Source organism: Triturus cristatus, chromosome 8 (assembly GCF_964204655.1).
Source record: "Triturus cristatus chromosome 8, aTriCri1.1, whole genome shotgun sequence".
NCBI lineage: Eukaryota > Metazoa > Chordata > Amphibia > Caudata > Salamandridae > Triturus > Triturus cristatus.
This window is the reverse complement of record NC_140591.1, coordinates 471,948,742-471,968,323: the sequence shown is the minus strand read 5'-3', so window position 1 is coordinate 471,968,323 and position 19,582 is coordinate 471,948,742. Positions and strand designations below refer to the sequence as shown.

At 49.3% G+C, this 19,582-nt stretch overlaps 1 protein-coding gene across 1 annotated transcript in view; it reads right to left on the bottom strand.

Moving 5' to 3' along the window:
- Positions 1 to 19,582, bottom strand: part of RNASEH2B (ribonuclease H2 subunit B) — a 247,040-nt gene that overhangs the window by 157,078 nt on the left and 70,380 nt on the right. The window contains exon 4 of the mRNA XM_085621944.1: positions 14,985 to 15,061. Within this exon, the coding sequence (XP_085478070.1) occupies positions 14,985 to 15,061 (77 nt within the window). The remainder of the gene's footprint in view (positions 1 to 14,984; positions 15,062 to 19,582) is intronic.

Here is a 19,582-nt window from a genome sequence, read left to right as displayed (position 1 = left end):
GGGGTCACTCTGCCCCCTATATGACCACTTCCTGCGGGAAGTGGGCATAACCCAGTCACAGAATTCCTAAGTATACCATCACAAAATGGCTACTTATGAAAAATCATGTCCACCTCTCTGTAGACCACCTAAGGGATGGGACTAACCTACCTGACTAGCTAATTTTCCAACTGTCTTGGTGCCAAAGGGGCTCTGGGCAGGGGGGTGACTTACTCTCCTGTGAGGGGAGCCAGATTTGCATTCCAAATCGGCAGCTCTTTGAAGCTTTCTGGCCCAGGGAAGCTAATCAGCAGATCATCCTGTGGGTGAAGGAGCACTACACCCTGCTCCCGGACAGGCTTTTGTTCTGGTCTCCTGAGAGCAAATGCTCTCACCCTAAGAGGTAAGAAAAGTGTCTTAGTTAGCAGGCTGGCAGAATCCAGTCAGCAAGTACACCAGAGGCTGGTAGGTTTTCTGGGGCACCTCTATAGTGCCCTCTGTGTGCATGTATCGGTAAATACAACACTGGCATCAGTGTGGGTGTATTAATACAAGAAGTTTGATACCAAACATCCCTATTTTCAGTGAAGCCATCATGTAGCTGGGGAACTCGTTTTCACCAGTGTCTAGCATGTCTTATGATGGCTTCCCTGGTCACTTGTACTGGCAGTAATAGAACTGACCAGCACAGGAGCATATCTGCTCATGCAGGTAGCCCCTCACATGTAATATTCAGCACCCTGCCTTAGGGCTGTCAGGCCTTCTGTAGGGGTGACTTAGATATTACATGCAGTGTTGGGGACAAGGCTCACAGGGATGTGTGACATGTGTTTTCACTTTTGTCTGCACCGAGACACGCAGCCTGCAAGGTCAGCCTTGCGTGTGCTTGGTGAGGGTTCCCCTAGAGTGGCACAATTTGACCCTCTTTAGCACCTCAGGCCTTAGGTACCAGGGTACCATTTACTAGGGACTTCGAGAGGGTGCTAAACGTTTTGGCAATTGGGAAAACAATTGTACAGTTTTGGGAGAGAGCTCTGACACTGGGGACCTGTTTAGCAGGAACCCAGTGCACTTTCAGTCAAAATCACATCATTTACCAGGCAAAAAGTGAGGAGGACCATGTTAAAAAGGGGCACTTTCGTACAGTTGAGTACTCCTTAGGAGGCAACAACGAAATATAAACTAGAACACACTCTTATGCACTCAAACATCTCATTTGTACAGCAGATTTCAGCAGAGGGAACTCATTTTCGTTTGCCAAAAAAAAAAAAACGTTGTTTGACCACAGAACTAAGCGGGTACATTCCCAAAAATACACTTGTTTTCATCTTAAGAATTTTTTCTTCAAATCCTGTGTTCAACCCAGCTATATTCTAACAACTCTTTCTTAAAATAAAGCCTTTCTTTCCAGTTAACATTACCCAGTTCCTTTATTCTAGGTCTTGCATACATTTTTTAATATACTTTTGCATTTTCTTGTGGTAATTTCCGATTAAATTCAGATTTGTTAGGTCTCGCATAGACAGCGCATGGCTTGTCTATTCAATGCATTTTGTTTGCTGTTAATGGGCTCAGAACCCTCCAATTACTTACAATTAGTGGGCTTCAAAGCCACTCTCAATTGCTTGCTTCCTCCTGGTCAGTTCTGCGGTCGGCACTTCGCTCCTCTTGCATATGAACCTCCCCTACAGCATGGCCCAAGTGCTTCTCGTATTACACTGTTTGCAGTACTGGGACCTATTTTTTTCTTTTGTTGAGCCACTCTACAGAGTGCACCTTTCCTAGCTGGCTCAGTAGCTTGCTTGTTGTTTTAGGCCATCCAGCTTGACTTAGTCTCTCCTGTGAGCATTCCCGGAATCCTCTCGAGTACTTGCTATCTGTAAACAGGACTTTAAATCTTGTTCTTATCTCGTCTCATTTGCTGTGCATTCAAAGACAGAGGTCAAATGTAAGGCTAGGCTTTGTATGTCGAGGGAACTTGGGGCCAGATGTACGACCATTGAATTTAGTGCCTCACAATTTGCAATGAATTGCGAGTCGCTAAATCCAATGTACAACAGTGTCAGAGACACCATTAGCAATTCCCAATGGGGTTCCAAGATGCGAGGCTCATCAATATTCATGAGCCACTCGCAATTTGCGACCCCATTGGGAATGGCCAGCCTCACAGATATGGTGGACTGCTGGGGTCAGCAGACCACCATGTCTGTGACTGCTTTTCAATAAAGCAGTTTTTTTTTTTTTTTTTTTTTTTATTTAAATGCAGCCCGTTTTTCTTTAAAGGAAAAAGGGATGCATTAAAAAAAAAAATGCATTGGCATAGCCAATAGGTCTCGCCTTTGGGACCTTATAAGTGTTTAGTTATCCAGCACAATATCCTTGGTGCAACAGCATCAAGCGTTGCATGGATAAACACTTATAAGGTCCCAAAGGCGAGACCTATTGGCTATGCCAATGCTTGTTTTGAGTGAGCGGCTCGTGCAGGTATGCCACTGTGAGGTAGAGATGCTGCGAGTGCTTTTACAGGAGTCCCTGTGACATTGCGCCTCTTCAAAATGTATCTTGGGTCTAGTGTAATACTTCTAGTCCCTATTCCCGTCTTCTCGCACCCAATGCATCCTTAAATGTCCCAGGTACAGCTGGGGTTGACACTCCTATTACCCCTGCCCTCCAGAGACTTTACCTGTCAAGGGTGGTGGTGGACGTGGTGCTGGCAGATGTGGTGGTGGTGGACGTGGTGCTGGCAGATGTGGTGCTGGCAGATGTGGTGGTGGTGGACGTGGTGGTGGTGGAGGACGACGTGGTGGTGGTGGACGTGGTAATGGTGGAGGACGACGTGGTGGTGGAGGACGACGTGGTGGTGGAGGACGACGTGGTGGTGGAGGACGACGTGGTGGTGGAGGACGACGTGGTGGTGGAGGACGACGTGGTGGTGGAGGACGACGTGGTGGTGGAGGACGACGTGGTGGTGGAGGACGACGTGGTGGTGGAGGACGACGTGGTGGTGGAGGACGACGTGGTGGTGGTGGTGGACGACGTGGTGGTGGTGGTGGACGACGTGGTGGTGGTGGTGGACGACGTGGTGGTGGTGGTGGACGACGTGGTGGTGGTGGTGGACGACGTGGTGGTGGTGGTGGACGACGTGGTGGTGGTGGTGGACGACGTGGTGGTGGTGGTGGACGACGTGGTGGTGGTGGTGGTGGACGACGTGGTGGTGGTGGTGGACGACGTGGTGGTGGTGGTGGTGGACGACGTGGTGGTGGTGGTGGACGACGTGGTGGTGGTGGTGGTGGACGACGTGGTGGTGGTGGTGGTGGACGACGTGGTGGTGGTGGTGGTGGACGACGTGGTGGTGGTGGACGACGTGGTGGTGGTGGACGACGTGGTGGTGGTGGACGACGTGGTGGTGGTGGACGACGTGGTGGTGGTGGACGACGTGGTGGTGGTGGACGACGTGGTGGTGGTGGACGACGTGGTGGTGGTGGACGACGTGGTGGTGGTGGACGACGTGGTGGTGGTGGACGACGTGGTGGTGGTGGACGACGTGGTGGTGGTGGACGACGTGGTGGTGGTGGACGACGTGGTGGTGGTGGACGACGTGGTGGTGGTGGACGACGTGGTGGTGGTGGTGGACGACGTGGTGGTGGTGGTGGACGACGTGGTGGTGGTGGTGGACGACGTGGTGGTGGTGGACGACGTGGTGGTGGACGACGTGGTGGTGGACGACGTGGTGGTGGACGACGTGGTGGTGGACGACGTGGTGGTGGACGACGTGGTGGTGGACGACGTGGTGGTGGACGACGTGGTGGTGGACGACGTGGTGGTGGACGACGTGGTGGTGGACGACGTGGTGGTGGACGACGTGGTGGTGGACGACGTGGTGGTGGACGACGTGGTGGTGGACGACGTGGTGGTGGACGACGTGGTGGTGGACGACTATTGGGTAGGAGTGTGCTGGCAGAATGCAGATGGAGGAGGATCTCGAAGGGGGCACATGGGAGAGCAGAAAGAGGCCGAATATTAGATACAAAAAACAGCGAGTAGATAGAACACGAAACAGATTTAACGGGGTGATCCCTTCTTATAGCACGTGTGAATGTTCCTTAGCGCCCAGTTTTCAGTAAACAGGGGGACCATGGGGAGATGAATTGATTAATTACGCATGATGATCGCTTGCGGAAGCTGGTGTTGTTCGAGTTAGTTCGAATTAGTTTATCTCCCGTGCCTTCTCAAAGGCTATGTGTTCCTGTGTGAATGTGCTCTTGTGTAATGTAACTGTGTCTTGTAAAGGTTTCTACTACTCTTGAGTTCAGTTTGCGCTGTATGAATTTGCAAAACAAACAGCCAGCGCCTATTATATCCGTTCATGTAGCGCACGCACAGCAAGGAGGGCTCTGTACAGCCCAGTACTGCATTTAAAATTCAAAGCACATTAAAGCGCAATGCTCCGTTAATAAAAACAAAATACGTCGTGCCTGCAGTGAGAGTGGCTCACAAAGAAAAGAAACAAGCCACGGCATCGCTCTGGTTGATGTTTGGGAGGTGGGAGGGGTGTTCTGTGCAGAAAGGCATTACGGCGCTCTAGTATAGAAATAAATAAAACAAGCGTGGTACGTGAAAGGGAAAGTGACCGCGTTTGGAGGTGAAAGTGCACGCTGTGCTTAATGAGCCATGATGAGGGAGGAAAGCCGTGCTCGCTCCCGCGGACCCTAGGCCAGGGCAGAGAGAAGGCGGGACATGCACCCGCCTTTGGCCAATTGCGTGACGTCTTTTATAAAGACGCATGCAAAGGCCAATAGCGGATGAAGAAAACAAAAGCACAAACACAAGCGTGTGTTCCAAAGTTTAAAGCCCTTACTAAATGTCTTGCAGAGCAGCGCATGCGTGCTGGCTCAGGAGAGACCTAAAAATGAAACGTTTTCGTTTCATTTTTCAAGTGCAGGTAGTGGTCCCTGGGACCACTGCCTGCCCTTAAAGGAATATGCTACTTACCAGTATGCATCTGTTCTCGGCATGTAGAGCTGCAGAGCCACACACTAAGGATAAGATCGCCATCTGGTGTTGGGCTCGGATGATTGCATGTTGTTGTTGTCTTCGGAAGAAGTCTTTGGTCACGAGATAGGCGACTCCTCCTCTGGACAACAGTGCGCATGGGCATCCACTCCATCCTCAGATTGTTTTTCGCCATGATGGGAAATGGAGTGTATAAGAAGTAGAAAGAAAGGATGTCCATGTGTAGTGTCTAATTAAGACAATGCTGGAACAGATACAGGTCCCGGGGAGGCGGGTGGGCGTGTGTGGCTCTGCAGCTCTACATGCCAAGAACAGATGCATACTGATAAGTAGCATATTCCGTTCGAGGCATATGAGCTGCAGATCACACACTAAGGATAGACTATATAGCAGTGTCTCCCCTAGCAGTGGTCACCTGTATCAGTAGCAGCAGTTTGGAATAGAGTTTTTAGGACAGCTTGGCCTACTGAAGCTTGTTGTTTGGATTGCACATCGATACAGTAGTGCTTAGTGAAGGTGTGTGTAGTAGACCATGTGGCTGCTTTGCAAATGTCTTCTAAGGGGATGTTCCCTAAGAATGCCATAGAAGCCCCTATTTTACGCGTGGAGTGCGCCCTAGGGGGAACTTTAAGAGTACGTTTAGCTTTTTGGTAACATATTTGGATACATTTAACTATCCACCTGGCTATACCCGATTTGGAAATGGGGTTGCCCTTATGTGGTGGTACGAAAGCAACAAACAGTTGCTTGGTTTTTCGAAAAGGTTTGGTTCTGTCGATGTAATAAAGCAAGGCTCTTTTAACATCTAAGGTATGAAGTGCCCTCTCAGCTACTGAGTCTGGATTAGGGAAGAAGACTGGCAGTTTGACTGACTGGTTTAGATGGAAAGGGGAGATGACTTTAGGGAGGAATTTTGGGTTTGTCCTAAGAACCACTTTGTTATGATCTAGTCGTAGGAAGGGTTCTTCAAGAGTTCAGGCTTGTATTTCACTTTCTCTTCGCAGGGATGTGATTGCGACAAGGAAAGCCACTTTCCATGTTAGGAACTGCAGTTCGCATTTGTGCATTGGTTCAAATGGGGGACCCATGAGCCTTGTTAGAACAATATTAAGGTTCCACACTGGTGAAGGTGGTAATCTTGGAGGAATAATTCTTTTAAGACCTTCCATAAATGCTTTAATGGCTGGTACCTTAAAGAGGGACAGGTGTTGCCTATTTTGCAAGTAGGCTGCTAATGCCGCTAGATGTAGACGTATAGAGAAATAAGCTAAATTGCATCTTTGCAAGTGTAGCAAATAGCAAATGATGTTTTGGATGGACGCATCCAGTGGACGTAGGTCATTGTTAGTGCAGTAAATGGCAAATCTTTTCCATTTTGCTGCATAACACGCCCTAGTAGTAGGTCTTCTGGCCTCTTTTATGATATTCATACAGTCTGGAGGAAGGTTGAGGTATCCGAACTCTAAGACTTTAGGAGCCAGATTGCCAAGTTCAGAGTTGGAGGATCTGGGTGTCTGATTTCTCCATGGTTCTGGGTTAATAGAGCCGGGGAGAGACGCAATTTTTGATGTGGAACTAGAGATAGTTCCAGAAGTGTGGTGAACCAGGGTTGGCGTGCCCAAGTGGGAGCTACTAGGATGAGCGTTAGCGACTGTTGTTTCAGTTTGCGTACTACAAATGAAATAAGTGGGAGAGGCGGAAAAGCGTACGCAAATCTGCCTGACCAGTTGATCCATATCGCATTGCCCTTTGACTGTTGGTGTGGAAACCTGGCGGCGAAGGTTGGGCATTTTGCGTTTTCTTGTGTGGCGAACAGGTCTATGTCTGATTGTCCCCACTTTTGGAAGAATGGGAGTAGGACTTTGGGGTGTAATTCCCATTCGTGTATTTGCTGTGTGTGTCGACTGAGGAGGTCGGCCACCTGGTTCTGAACCCCTGGGAGGTGTTCTGCTAGCAGGTAGATGTTTTGGGGAATTGCCCATCTCCAGATTTGTTGTGCAAGTTGGGACAGTTGTAGAGAATGTGTCCCCCCCTGCTTCTGTATGTAATACATTGTGGTCATGTTGTCCGTGCGGAGGAGTACAGTTTTGCTTTTTAGATGCACTTGGAAGGATTTGAGTGCTAGGAACACCGCTAGAAGTTCTTGATGTGGAGCTTTTTCTGTTGAGTAGTCCACCTGCCCTGAGTGGTGTGTTGAAGGAGGTGGGCTCCCCATACTGTAAGAGATGCGTCAGTGGTCAGCACAATTTGTGGAAGAGGCTCTAAGAATGGCCGCCCTTTGGACAGGTTGATGGTGTTCCACCACTTCAGTGAACAAAGTGAGCGGCTGTCCACCAACACCAGATCGGTAAGTTGTCCGTGGGCCTGGTTCCACTGTTGTGCTAGACATTCCTGTAGGGGACACATTTGAAGGCGTGCATGGGGTACTATGGAGATGCATGACGCCATCATGCCTAAGAGTTGCATAAACACTCTTGCTGGAAGAGTGTGTTGTGTTTGAAATTTTTTGATGAGATTTTGTATGTTGGCTATCCTGGCTGTGCTGGGATAAGCTATGGCCTCGGTTGTATCTATGGTGGCTCCCAGGTATTAGTGTACGTGGGAGGGTTGTAGTTGAGATTTGGGATAGTTGATTGTAAATCCCATGTCGTGTAGGGTTTGAATAGTGCGGTGAGTGTGGAGAACGCATTTGTTGAGAGTATTGGCTTTTATGAGCCAATCGTCCAGATAGGGGAAGACATGGATTTGTTGTCTCCTGAGATGCGCTGCCACTACTGCTAAGCATTTGGTGAATACCCTGGGTGCGGTTGTTACTTCGAATGGGAGAACTGTAAACTGATAGTGCTGACCGTCTACCACGAATCGTAGATACTTCCTGTGTGCAGGATGCATAGGGATGTGAAAATATGCGTCCTTGAGGTCCAATGTGGCAAGGAAGTCGCCTTGTTGAAGTAATGGAAGGACCTGCTGGAGAGTGATCATGTGGAAGTGGTCTGATTGTATATACTGGTTTAGTAGTCTGAGGTCTAGTATGGGTCTTAAGGTCTTGTCCTTTTTGGCAATGAGGAAGTATAGAGAATATACTCCTGTGCCCTGATGTTGGAGTGGAACTGGTTCTATTGCGTGTTTTTGAAGCAAAGACTGAATTTCCTGTTTGAGGAGCGTGAGGTGGTGAGACGACATGGGACGGTGTTTGGGTGGTATGTTTGGGGGGGTGTTTAGGAGTTCGAGGCAGTAGCCAGACTGGGTAATTTGTCTTACCCACCTGTCTGTTGTGATGGAATTCCAGACAGGTAGGAACTGTTGAAGTCTTCCCCCGACCGGAGTGCAATGGTCTGGGGGGAGTGGTGGTAAGTCACTGTTTAGTGGCTGTAGAGGTGCGGGTGTTGTTGTTGCCCCGCCCTCGGCCTTTGGTATTATTTCCCCTGTAACCTCCTCTAAAATATCCTCTGTTAGTGGATGTTTGACCTGATGTTTTGAAGGTGGAAGAGGTGTCTGTTCCCACATTTTTGGAGGCCCCTCTATAAAAGGAGCGACGAAAGGAGCCTCTGGATTGAGGAGACTGTAATGCTCCCATTGATTTGGCAGTCTCATCATCTTTCTTCATTTTTTCTAATGCAGTGTCTACTGCGGGTCCGAATAGTTGCTCCTGATTAAAGGGTTGAGCAAGAATGGTTGTTTGTACTTCCGGCTTAAAGCCGGAAATGCGGAGCCATGCGTGGTGTCTAAGTAGTACGCTTGTGTTGACTGCCCTGGAGGCGGTGTCCGCTGCGTCTAATGCACATTTGATGGAGGCATTTGATATTAGTTTGCCCTCTTGGATGAGGTCATTGGCATGTGATTTGTATTGATCAGGCAGGTGTTGCAAAAGGTCCTCCAGTTGATCATAATGAGCCCTATCATAGCGAGCCAATAGGGCTTGTGTATTGGCAATACGCCAGTGGTTAGCAGCTTGTGCAGCAACCCTTTTGCCGGAAGCTTCCAAGAGTTTAGACTCTTTGTCTGGGGGCGGTGTGTCTCCGGTTGTTTGGGAGTTCGCCCGCTTTCTGGCATTTGACACGACTAAAGAGTCTAAGGAGAGTTGCGCTTTGATGTACGTAGGATCCTGTGGTGCCGGTCTGTATTTTTTTTTCCGATCCGGGGGTTAAGAACCCTGGCCCTAACAGGGTCTTTAAAAACCTCAGTGGCGTGCTTTACCACTCCCTTAATCATGGGCAGAAGGTGAAAGTTTTTTTGCGACTGCTCAAAGGTGTCGAGGAGAAAATCTTCCTCAGGTGTGTCTGTGTGCATGGTGACGCCATGGAACAGTGCCACCCTGTTTATAAGCTGACCAAACCCTAAATGGTCATCAGGAGGGGAGGGTTTTGAGGGGTATGGAGTGGGATCAGGCATGTCAGGCATAGGGTAAGCCCAGTCATCTATGGGTGCCGTGTCCGGGAGTGTAAAGGGATCATTAGGATCAGTGGGATCATTAAGGAAATCCGGGTCTCCCCCTCCCCCTAAATCATCATCATCCTGTGGGGATGGTGTGTGAGAAGGAGATGGTAGAGGAGAAGGCGGTGGGGGGGATGGGATAGGAGGTAATATAGGAGAGGAAGGACGTATGGGTGAAGTGGCACAGTCCTTCTTTGGAGGAGCTGGAGGAGGTGGTGTGTCCAGCTTCCTTTTCTTGTATGGCACCGCTGTGACATGTCCGGTTTTAGGATTGATGTAAATTCGTTTTTGCATTGGATCTGGCCGAAAAAGTTCCTCAGTGTCCGAAGGTGGCTTTGGCGCTGACTTCTTGGGTTCCGATCTGGATTTTGTGAGATCGGCAGGTTCTTTATGGACTTTTCTCGGCACCGAGGATGTTTTAGGTGCCGACGAACTTTTCGGGTCCAATGTAGTTTTCGGTGCCGAAGGACCTTTCGGTGCCGGTGGGGTCCTCGGTGCCGAAGAACGTTTCGGTGCTGAGTGACGTTTCGGTGCCGATGGAGATTTCGGCCTCGGAGCCTGCTTCGGTGCCGAAGGTATTGTAGGCACAATAATATGAGGTTTGCTCGAGCCCGAGCCACCTGCAGGCTTAGTTTTCTTCGGAGCCGGGCCCGGGGGCGGGGCTTCTGAAGATGATTTTGGATCTTGACCAATGTCTTTTGTGGTGGGGTTGGGGTAGGGGAGCTGGTACTCACGGGCTGCCTCGGATCAGAATCGTCGGCCTCGGACACGATCTGGAGGTCTTCGGAATCGTCGTCAGGGACATCCTGTGCAAAGATGTCTTCTGGTTCCGGTACCGATTTGGCCATGATATGGCGTCAAGCTCTTCGGTCTCGGATAGTTTTCTTCGAACGGAATGCGGCGCAGGCTGGACAGCTGGATTCGTTGTGGTCTGGTGAGAGGCACAAATTACAGACCTCGTGGTGATCACTGGGGGGGAACTTTGCTCCGCATTGGGGGCATTTTTTAAAGGGTGTCCTTTCAATCAGCCGCGTCCGGAGCCGGTCCGATGGGATTTCGACGTCGAGTTATACATTTTGAGAGTGGTTGTGATTGCTAGAAGTTTTCTGCTGGAGCGGAAAAAGGGTCATCCGAACCCAATGGCGGAAAAAACACAATCTGAGGATGGAGTGGATGCCCATGCGCACTGTTGTCCAGAGGAGGATTCACCTATCTCGTGACCAAAGACTTCTTCCGAAGACAACAACAACCTGCAATCATCCGAGCCCAACACCAGATGGCGATCTTATCCTTAGTGTGTGATCTGCAGCTCATATGCCTCGAACACATTTTCCCCTGCATTCCCAAAGGGGAAGAGGTCCCCTGGGGACCCCTTCCTGTTTGCGAGTGCTTTAACACACTTCTGAGAAGGGTGGTAGACTGCGGTCGTAAAACAGTCATACATACCTGGCGGACTCGCTATGAAGAAGGGACGCTCTCGGAACACCCCTTTCTAACAGCGACTTGCTATTCCTATTTTGCAGAATAGTACATGGCCAACTCGCGTTTTGCGGTCGCAAAGAGGTCTGAAACACCTCTGTGACCGCAAAAAACGGTTGTACATCTGGCCCTTCGTGTTTACTTCTCTTTCGCAGGATTCAAGGTGAGAGAATTTGTGTGACAATTCATCCTGCTGACTACGCATGCGGGAGGACAGGCGGTAGGATGTTATCTTTTCTAGCATCAAGCAACAAGCATTGGCATAGCCAATAGGTCTCGCCTTTGGGACCTTATAAGTGTTTAGCCATACAGCACATTTTCCTGGGTGTTGTGCAGCTAGGAATTGAAGAGCTATACAACTGCTACACAATAGTTCAAGTAGTCGGATTTAGAAATATACATATATAAGATAGTTTTGTGCCACTGGCACATGGTACAGGCTATGTGTAGTAACAGCTGCTTTGTAATGGCCGTTTCCCCTCCAGTATGCATTTCAAATGTTTTTCCTCCCAAGCAGCTTTTCACTTGCTCTAAACTCGCCCCTTATTTCAACTCATTAATGTAAAAACAATGCAAACAGTTATTGTACCACTTCCAATTGAAGGTTCGGAAAGTTTCCTCTTGCATAATCAATGGTCTCCAGCCGCTTGCCAGGCTACAAAGCTTACTCACTTCAGTCCCCAAATCACATACAGGATACCAATTTGCTATGACCGGATTCACAACAAGCAGCAGTAATGTTTTTTATGATTTCATCAGTAGTGCCCATGTCTGAACGCGAATACTTTGCCCCTGTATCTCCAGCACACATCAAATATAGGATCTGTCACCATCTCCAAGCCCAACCACGGTGTTGCTTGGAATACCAAAAGTAGGTCTAGAAGGCAAATCTGTGCAAGTAATGGAGTTTTAAATTCTGAGGCCACGCAGAATGTAAAAACTGCAAAGTAATAATTACTGGTACCCGAACCTGATAGCACTGACAGGCCGTACTATGTCAATGGGTGTGGTGTTGGTGAAAGGGGCAGTGGAAAGGGCACTGTACGTCAGAGAATACAAAAGTGATATTGCAGAAGCAAAACAGCGCCTCAAACCACTGACCACACAGGTCTTTATAAAAGCACTCAGGACTGGCAGCTGCCCAATATCGGAAGCCTCTACCACTCGCAGACCACTTGGTCAGCACAGTAGATTGAACCGCTCTGTGAACTCATTCTTAAATGACATGTCAGACACTAGTGACAATGACAGACTGTACATGAATAACTACCACGCCACCCAGGAATGCGTAAACGTAAACCCGAGGAGACGCCAAGAAGCTTCAACACAACAGAAGTGCCCTATGGTGAACAATTAAGAGAAAGGCGATAAACATTGTCATCTGTTAAAACGTGAGGAAGATAAACAGGCACAGGGAGGGCAGTGACATCTCTCATGCATCTGATTATGGAAGCAGAGTATATCACCAAATTGCTAGATGTCAGTAAAGCGCTGTACATAATTTATCGGGGTTTTCAAGGAAGTATGCGATATTGTACCCGCCCGATTGATTTACACGGCAGGCCCCTGCTGGTGAGCAACAGCTGCAGTGGATTTCAAATGTGATTTATGGGCTGGAGGCAGAGGCGGTCAATAGAGCAAGGTGCAGAGATAAGATGACAGGAAAGCTGTGGAGCACAGGGACAGCCAGTGGGAAGAGGACACTGTGGAAAAGAGAACAGACGACTGAGAAAGGTGACTGCGGCTAGAGGGAGATCCGGACCATGACGTCCACTCGTCCGAGAATTGTCGATACTTCCTAACCACTTAGTGATGTTCTGAATTAAACACGTCACCCCCGTTCGCCACTTCAAGCCGGAATCACCGAGGGCTTGGGAATCAGATAGGGCGCAAAATAGGGCTAGAACATGACCGGAATGGAAGCAAAGAGGGGAAGTAAAGACGATTAGCCAAAAAGTGTTCACTCAAGGAAGCAAAGCAAACAGCTGGAGAAGAGAGAAAACGGGAGGAATAGAAGTAAAGATGAGGATGCAAGGTGAGGTACAGAGGGAGTTAATGACCGTAATGACGGCACGCAAATTGTGAATGGCGGTACAACAAGTAGTGCTGCAGAGAGCTAGGAGATGAGAAGGGATACTGCGTGACGATGAGTGAATGGTAGACGGGCCACGAGAGGAAGAATGGTAGTCAAGAAGCGGGCGCAAGAGACAGAAAAGAAATAAAGAAAAGTAGAGCTTCAACTTTACTCATTCCGAACTATATGACCACTAGGATTCGAGTCCCAAGAAAACATTATCTGTGGGAGTTGCCAGGGGAGTGGGTGAAAACACTGCAGGAGAGAGGGAGGTGAGGTAGGGTGGGGGAGGGTAAGCTCTTTTCAAGCACTCCTGCTTGCGGGAGCGAGGAGCGGAGCGCGCGGCCACGCTAATTGAAAACAGATGGCCCGTGCACCGCTGCTCGCTCCCGCAAGGTGGATGCCAGCACAAGCACGAGTGCTTGAAAAGAGCTGACCAATTTCTGAAGGTCATCTCCTAGAGCAACGCATGCGCGCTACCTAGGTGAGACCTAAAAATTAACTGTGCTTATATCTCAGAATACATCAGAAGGAGAACAGTAGAAATGAAGCACATTTTTATTGCAATTCTGAAGTGTGGTGGAAACATTTTAATACAACCAAAATCAATATACTAGGAGATGCAATGTTCACACATTATCATTTGTGTGCAGTAAAATGGTAGGTCTGTACCAATGTAATGGTCATTTTTTAATTGGACATGTGTTGTCCATAATAGCAGTGCACTATCACACCATGCATACTCAACTCTAGGCCACTCCACTTTCCACTACTCCTCTCTATAACACTCTGCTCCACACTGCCACGCCACGTCATGCCGCTCCGCTCCACTGTGAGACAGTCTATGACACAACTCACCTCTCCACGTCCCTCAACTCCATTCTACCCCAACCCAATCTACCCCACTACTATCTGCCCAAGTCTACTCCACTACTATCCGCTCCACTCCAATCTACCAAACTCTAATCCACTCAATCTACTCCACTCCACCCTACTCTACCCTACCCTACTCCAATCCACTCAATCTACTATACTATACTCCACCCTACTCTACCCTACTCCAATCCACTCCACCCTACTCTACCCTACTCCAATCCACTCAATCTACTCCACTCCAGTCCAGTCCAATCTACCCCACTCCAGTCTAGTTCAATCCACTCTACCCCACTCCACTCCATCCCAATCTACCCCACTACCATTCCAATCTACCCCACACCAAGTACCCCAATCCACTCCAAACTCCCCCCTCCACTCTTCCTTAATCTACCCCATTCCAATGTACACCAATATACCCCACTCCACTCTAACCCAATCTACTCCAATCTACCCCAATTCACCTAAATCTACCCCACTCCAATCTACCCCACCGCATTCCACAGCAATCTACCCCACTCCAATCTACCTCACTCTACCCTAATATATTCCACTATAATCTACCCCACTCCACTCTAAACCAATCTAACCCACACCACGATAGTCTGAACCAACCTACACCGGTGTACAACACAGCTAAAACTCATTGCCAAAGCCAATAGCTCTAGCACAGGAAAGACCTACTGGCTTAGCCAATGCCTGTTTCCTAATGTCCCTGCTTGAAAATGTAGTTCTCTGACTCCGAGCTATTATTAAATAATACCTTATCAGCTTTTTTGCAGGGAAAAGCTGTGCAGTAATACAGCTGCACAAACTGTGGGGAAAGGGGGTAGAGTAAGGCTTGAAAACTGTGGTCCACTTTTTGATTAACTATGTCAAAAGGGAGCTATGATTGCACGTCTAAGAGAGGGTGAGTAAAGTCAGGAAAACTGAGGGGGAAAAGGGTCAAAACAGCTCTCCATGATTAACATATATGGAAGGACTAGGTTTCTAAACTACTAAGCGCTCTAGTCGTTTATTTTTGTTCCGGTAATTTCACAGGAAACAGAAGATTGCTGTGCAATTACATAGAAGATATCTTGTTTTCCCCTTTCAAAAGCAATATCTGTAGTAATGATATCATTCAGCTTACCGCTTGACCGGTCTTCACCAGATAATACAGCACAAGAAACAAGGGGTCCACTGGTGTTGCAAACAGTAGTCGGCCATCTAGAAACATCAAAAAAGCAAGTTATTCATGCTACTAATAATGGTACCTATCGAAAAAAAAAATCCAGAATCAAGCATGACAAAATAACATTACTACGGACCAACAAGTTAATTCTCCGCAATGAAAGTTCAAAAAGTACATAATTACTCTAAACATGAACAGTTGTTCTCTTGGACATAATAGCTAATCCAAGATTTGGAACAATTATCCAGAACTTCTTACTGGGGGAATGAAAATATATTATATATATAAAAAACATGATATTGGCAAAATTAATGATATATCATTAATTCTACCAATATTTTTATCAATATCCTGACACCATAAAACAAAGTAATAAAAAAAAAAATACACACACATGGCATCACCAAAACTTGAGGTACATCTAATACAGTTTAAAATGTTTTCAGTACAACTATCCACACCTTAAAACAATTGTATAACGATTAGAAATAGAAATTAAGGGGGCGCTAGGTGGCGCGCGACCAAGATGGCCACACACAGGTAAGGTTCTCGCCAGCCGGGCGGACAAATATCCTTCAGACCCATCCTGAGTCGCTTAAAGAGCTCCAATTCAAGCTCAATCGCTGTCGGAATTCCCGAGGGTCTCATCAAAGCAGCACATCCTGAACCAGTGCGGAGAGACGCGTGGACGGAGGCCGGATGCTCTTGCGCCCGCTACCGCACTTGTGGCCTGGAGCCGAGAGGCGCCGCCGCGATACACGCAAGCCTGCGGACTGAAGCGCAAACGCAGGCCTGATCCCAACGCTGCTGCAGCGCGGGGCCCAACCAACGGCGCGGCGGCGGCACCAGGAGACGCCGCTACCTGCAGCTGTTTTTCCGAGGTGAGGAGTTGGAGAGGGGGGGGGGGGAGAGTGACGCATGGCTGTCGCGCTCTCTACATCGAGTGGCTGGCCGCTTCAGACCTGCTTTTGGCCCGCGCTGACACATTGGCGGACTGGAGCTGGGGCCTCACGGAGCTTTGGTGCGCGCCCTGCCCCTCGCAGGCAAAATGAGGGCAGCGGTGAGACCTGCCACGTGACGACCGCTGCTCTGCAGGCCCGGAGCGAGGAGACAGCCAAAACTGTGTCCCTACCAAGGCCTGTGGCTGGGGGAGCGAGCCCAGAGATACCAAGGGCACCTCCGGCGGCAGGGCCCGGAGGAGAGTAGACACCTCTGCCAGCCACCACACATAAGGGGCGAGGAGCTGCGTGGACATTTTATCCGCTTTGAACGGCCAGCCATCACTGCCCATATGCGGAGGGAAGCCGACGACTCCTATACCACTCCCCCCCACATTAATTGACTATCTGACAACACAGCATGGCGACCACACTTCAACGCAGTCACTAGCGATAAGCGCCGTGCCCTTCCCAGCAGATAGGAAGTGATACAGAGGTGTCGACCAGTAGCGGCCATTTTGCGAAACGTCTCTAGCGCCACAGCTATCCCGTTTCCGGAGGGCTTGGGATTCATTCTATTCCTACCAGGGGGCTCCCTAGTCCTTCGGAGAACACAATGGGCAGAACCGATCCGAAGCAACCAAAAATCCCTTTCCAATAACGCAAAGTGTCCAAGCCTGGTTGCGCGGGTCATGCGGATTGGGACGCAGCAGAAAGCCAAGACGAAGACTGGAAGGCCCTACTGCGCAGTATGAAAAACAGCCTGAGCGCCATTGACACGAAAACGGACACCATGAATGCGCGGCTGGACTCTGTGGTGCATAAACTGGACCAACATGACCATCGACTCAAGGAGGCGGAAACCAGGATCTCCGACCTGCAGGATGGGGCCACTGAGCACAGGGAGCGGGTCTCGCAAATGGACAAACTCCTCAAGGTCATCGCCTACAAAAACGAGGAATTGGAGGTCCGCTCTAGACTAAACAATGTTCGCATCTTAGGCCTTGCAGAGACGACCAATACGGGCCGCATGGAAGACTTCGTCGAGCACCTCCTGGCCGACCTGTTTGGAAGGGACGCCCTTTCGGCCCACTTGACAGAAGAAAGAGTGCATAGGTCCTTGAACGCGCACCCACCTCCACGACCGGTGATTGTCCGATTCCTCAACTATCGGGATCATGACAGTGCTACGACTAGCCCACGAGACAAAATAAGTCCACTACGAAAATACCACCCTCGCCTTCTATCCAGACTTTACACAAAAAGTGCAGGAGGTGAGGCGCACATTCGCTGCGGTCAAGAAGCTCCAAGCTCAAGACATCCCATACGCGATGCTGTACCCCGCGAAACTTCGCATTACTCACCGAGGAAAACAGCATCACTTTCACAATCCTCAACAAGCTGAAGACTACCTTAAGCACTGCCGCAGGACATCTCCTATAGCGACGGATGCCCATTCACGTTCCAGATCGCAGTCTCCAACGTCGGCTCTGGACTGATAAGCCACCTAACTCCAACGTTTTGATGTTCTATCATCTCCGGACCCCCGATGGTCCCTGATACTTGATACTAGACAGTGACCCTCTGCATACGAAGAGAATCTGACTAATGGTCCGCCCCGACACTCACCTTCCTCCCATACACGCCACTAGCCTGACGAAGGTTTGGTGGCAAATGGGTCAGAAAAGGAAGGGAGATGGCACGTCGTGGGCCCCTAGTATCTTCCCCGTGTGGGTGATCCCCCTCCCTTTCTTCTTTTTTTGCATCCTACTGCAAGTTAACTTAGTTTGTGTTTCTACCAGGGGGGGTAACAATGCCCGACAAGTTGGGGATGTCGGTGCGGGAGGGGGAGGGCCATGCCCTGTAATGCCCGATTTACTTAAGCAGCCTAGTCCACAACACACAAGAGCAAAACAAGTCCACTTAAGACAAGTAATGACGGACACTCCAGACACCAATAACAATCTGCTAATCCTAACAACCCACAAAAAAAAGAGACAGGTCATAGGATACCTGGAGACATATTACATCCACATAGCCCTATTGCAGGAAACCCACCTTGACCCCGCAACCACACCCAGGTTTGCGGCCAGATAGTCCTCACATGGCTGTTTTGCGTCCTACTCCACGTACTCCAGGAGGGTCGCAATCCTTATTAGACGGAATGTAGCTTTGGTGCTGGGAGGGACTGAAGTTGACCCTCAGGGTAGATACTGTCTGATCTGGGGACGATTAGCATCGCAAGACATCACGATAGCTAACTATTACTGCCCCAACGTGGACGACCCCCAGACCCTTAATTTGTTATGGAGTAAGATCCAGACTCTTGGCTCCACTTCCCTGCTATGGGGGTGCGACTTCAACACAACTCTGTGCCCAAAGATGGACAGATCCCAAGCCTCTGCAGCGCACTATACAGCCACTCAAAAACTGCTAGCAGACCTGGTGTCCACTAACTTTCTCCTTGACACATGGCATTTCAAGCATCCTAAACTACAAGAAGGGACGCACTACTCCGCAGTTGACTCTACATGGTCCAGGCTTGACTATCTGTTTCTCACTGGGCATGGCACATTGGGTGGAAGCAGCCACTTACCTGGCGCAGACCACTCGCCTGTCCAATTGGTGGTAAACCCTCCAGTAGACCAGACCCCTTATGTCCAATGGCGCCTCAACCCCACGCATCTTCTAGACATGGCCTTTAGGACCGAACTCCAAGAAATTCCAGACTTCTTTGCACGTAATACAGACTCAGTGCCCAGCTTCACCATGGTCTGGAAGGCCTTTAAGGTCACGGTCAGGGGCTGGTGTATTTCTAAGGGAGGGGTATCCTGAAGGACATTCGGAGGGAACTTAGCCGGCTAGACAATGACATCAAAACACTCGAGAGGGACCTTGCTTCCACGGGGTGTGGGTGGGGGGGGGGGGGGGGAGGAGAACCAAGCCAAGCTGTGTGAGAAACTGACAGAATACACGGCCACAGCGGAGCGAGAATGTAAATTCCGCGGGAGATGCCACGTAGCACGGGTGTATGGAGAAGGAGACAGCCCGGGGAAGGTTCTGGCGAACTTAGTCCACCCACCCAAGTTTTCCAACTACGTAGCTGAAATCCAAGACTCGAATGGGGTGATCCACAGGAACCTCTCAGATCAATGACGCACATTCGTAAAGTTCTACAAAACATTATACACGTCACAAAGAGGGCAACCGCTTGACCTCTCGCAGTACTTTGAGGATACGGCCTTAGCATGGGTCGGTGACACCAAGCGGGGATTTTTGAGATTGGACCTGTTAGTAGATGAAATCACTGAAGCCACAATGCAAATGAAGTTGGGGTATACACCGGGATCGGAAGGCCTACCTATAGAATTCTACAAGACCTACTCAACACTACTAGCCCCCATATTGAAGGAGGTCTTTTATGCAGCACAAGAGGAGGGTAGCCTTCCGAGAACCATGTGAGAAGCCCAGATGGTCTCACTACTCAAACCAGGCAAGCCCCCACTTCATTGCGAGTCTTATCGCCCCTTTTCGCTACTAAATTGCGAAACTAAAATACTGGCGAAAGTACTTTCTAACCGCCTTAACCTCCTGATGGAGCGGCTGGACTTACCAGAC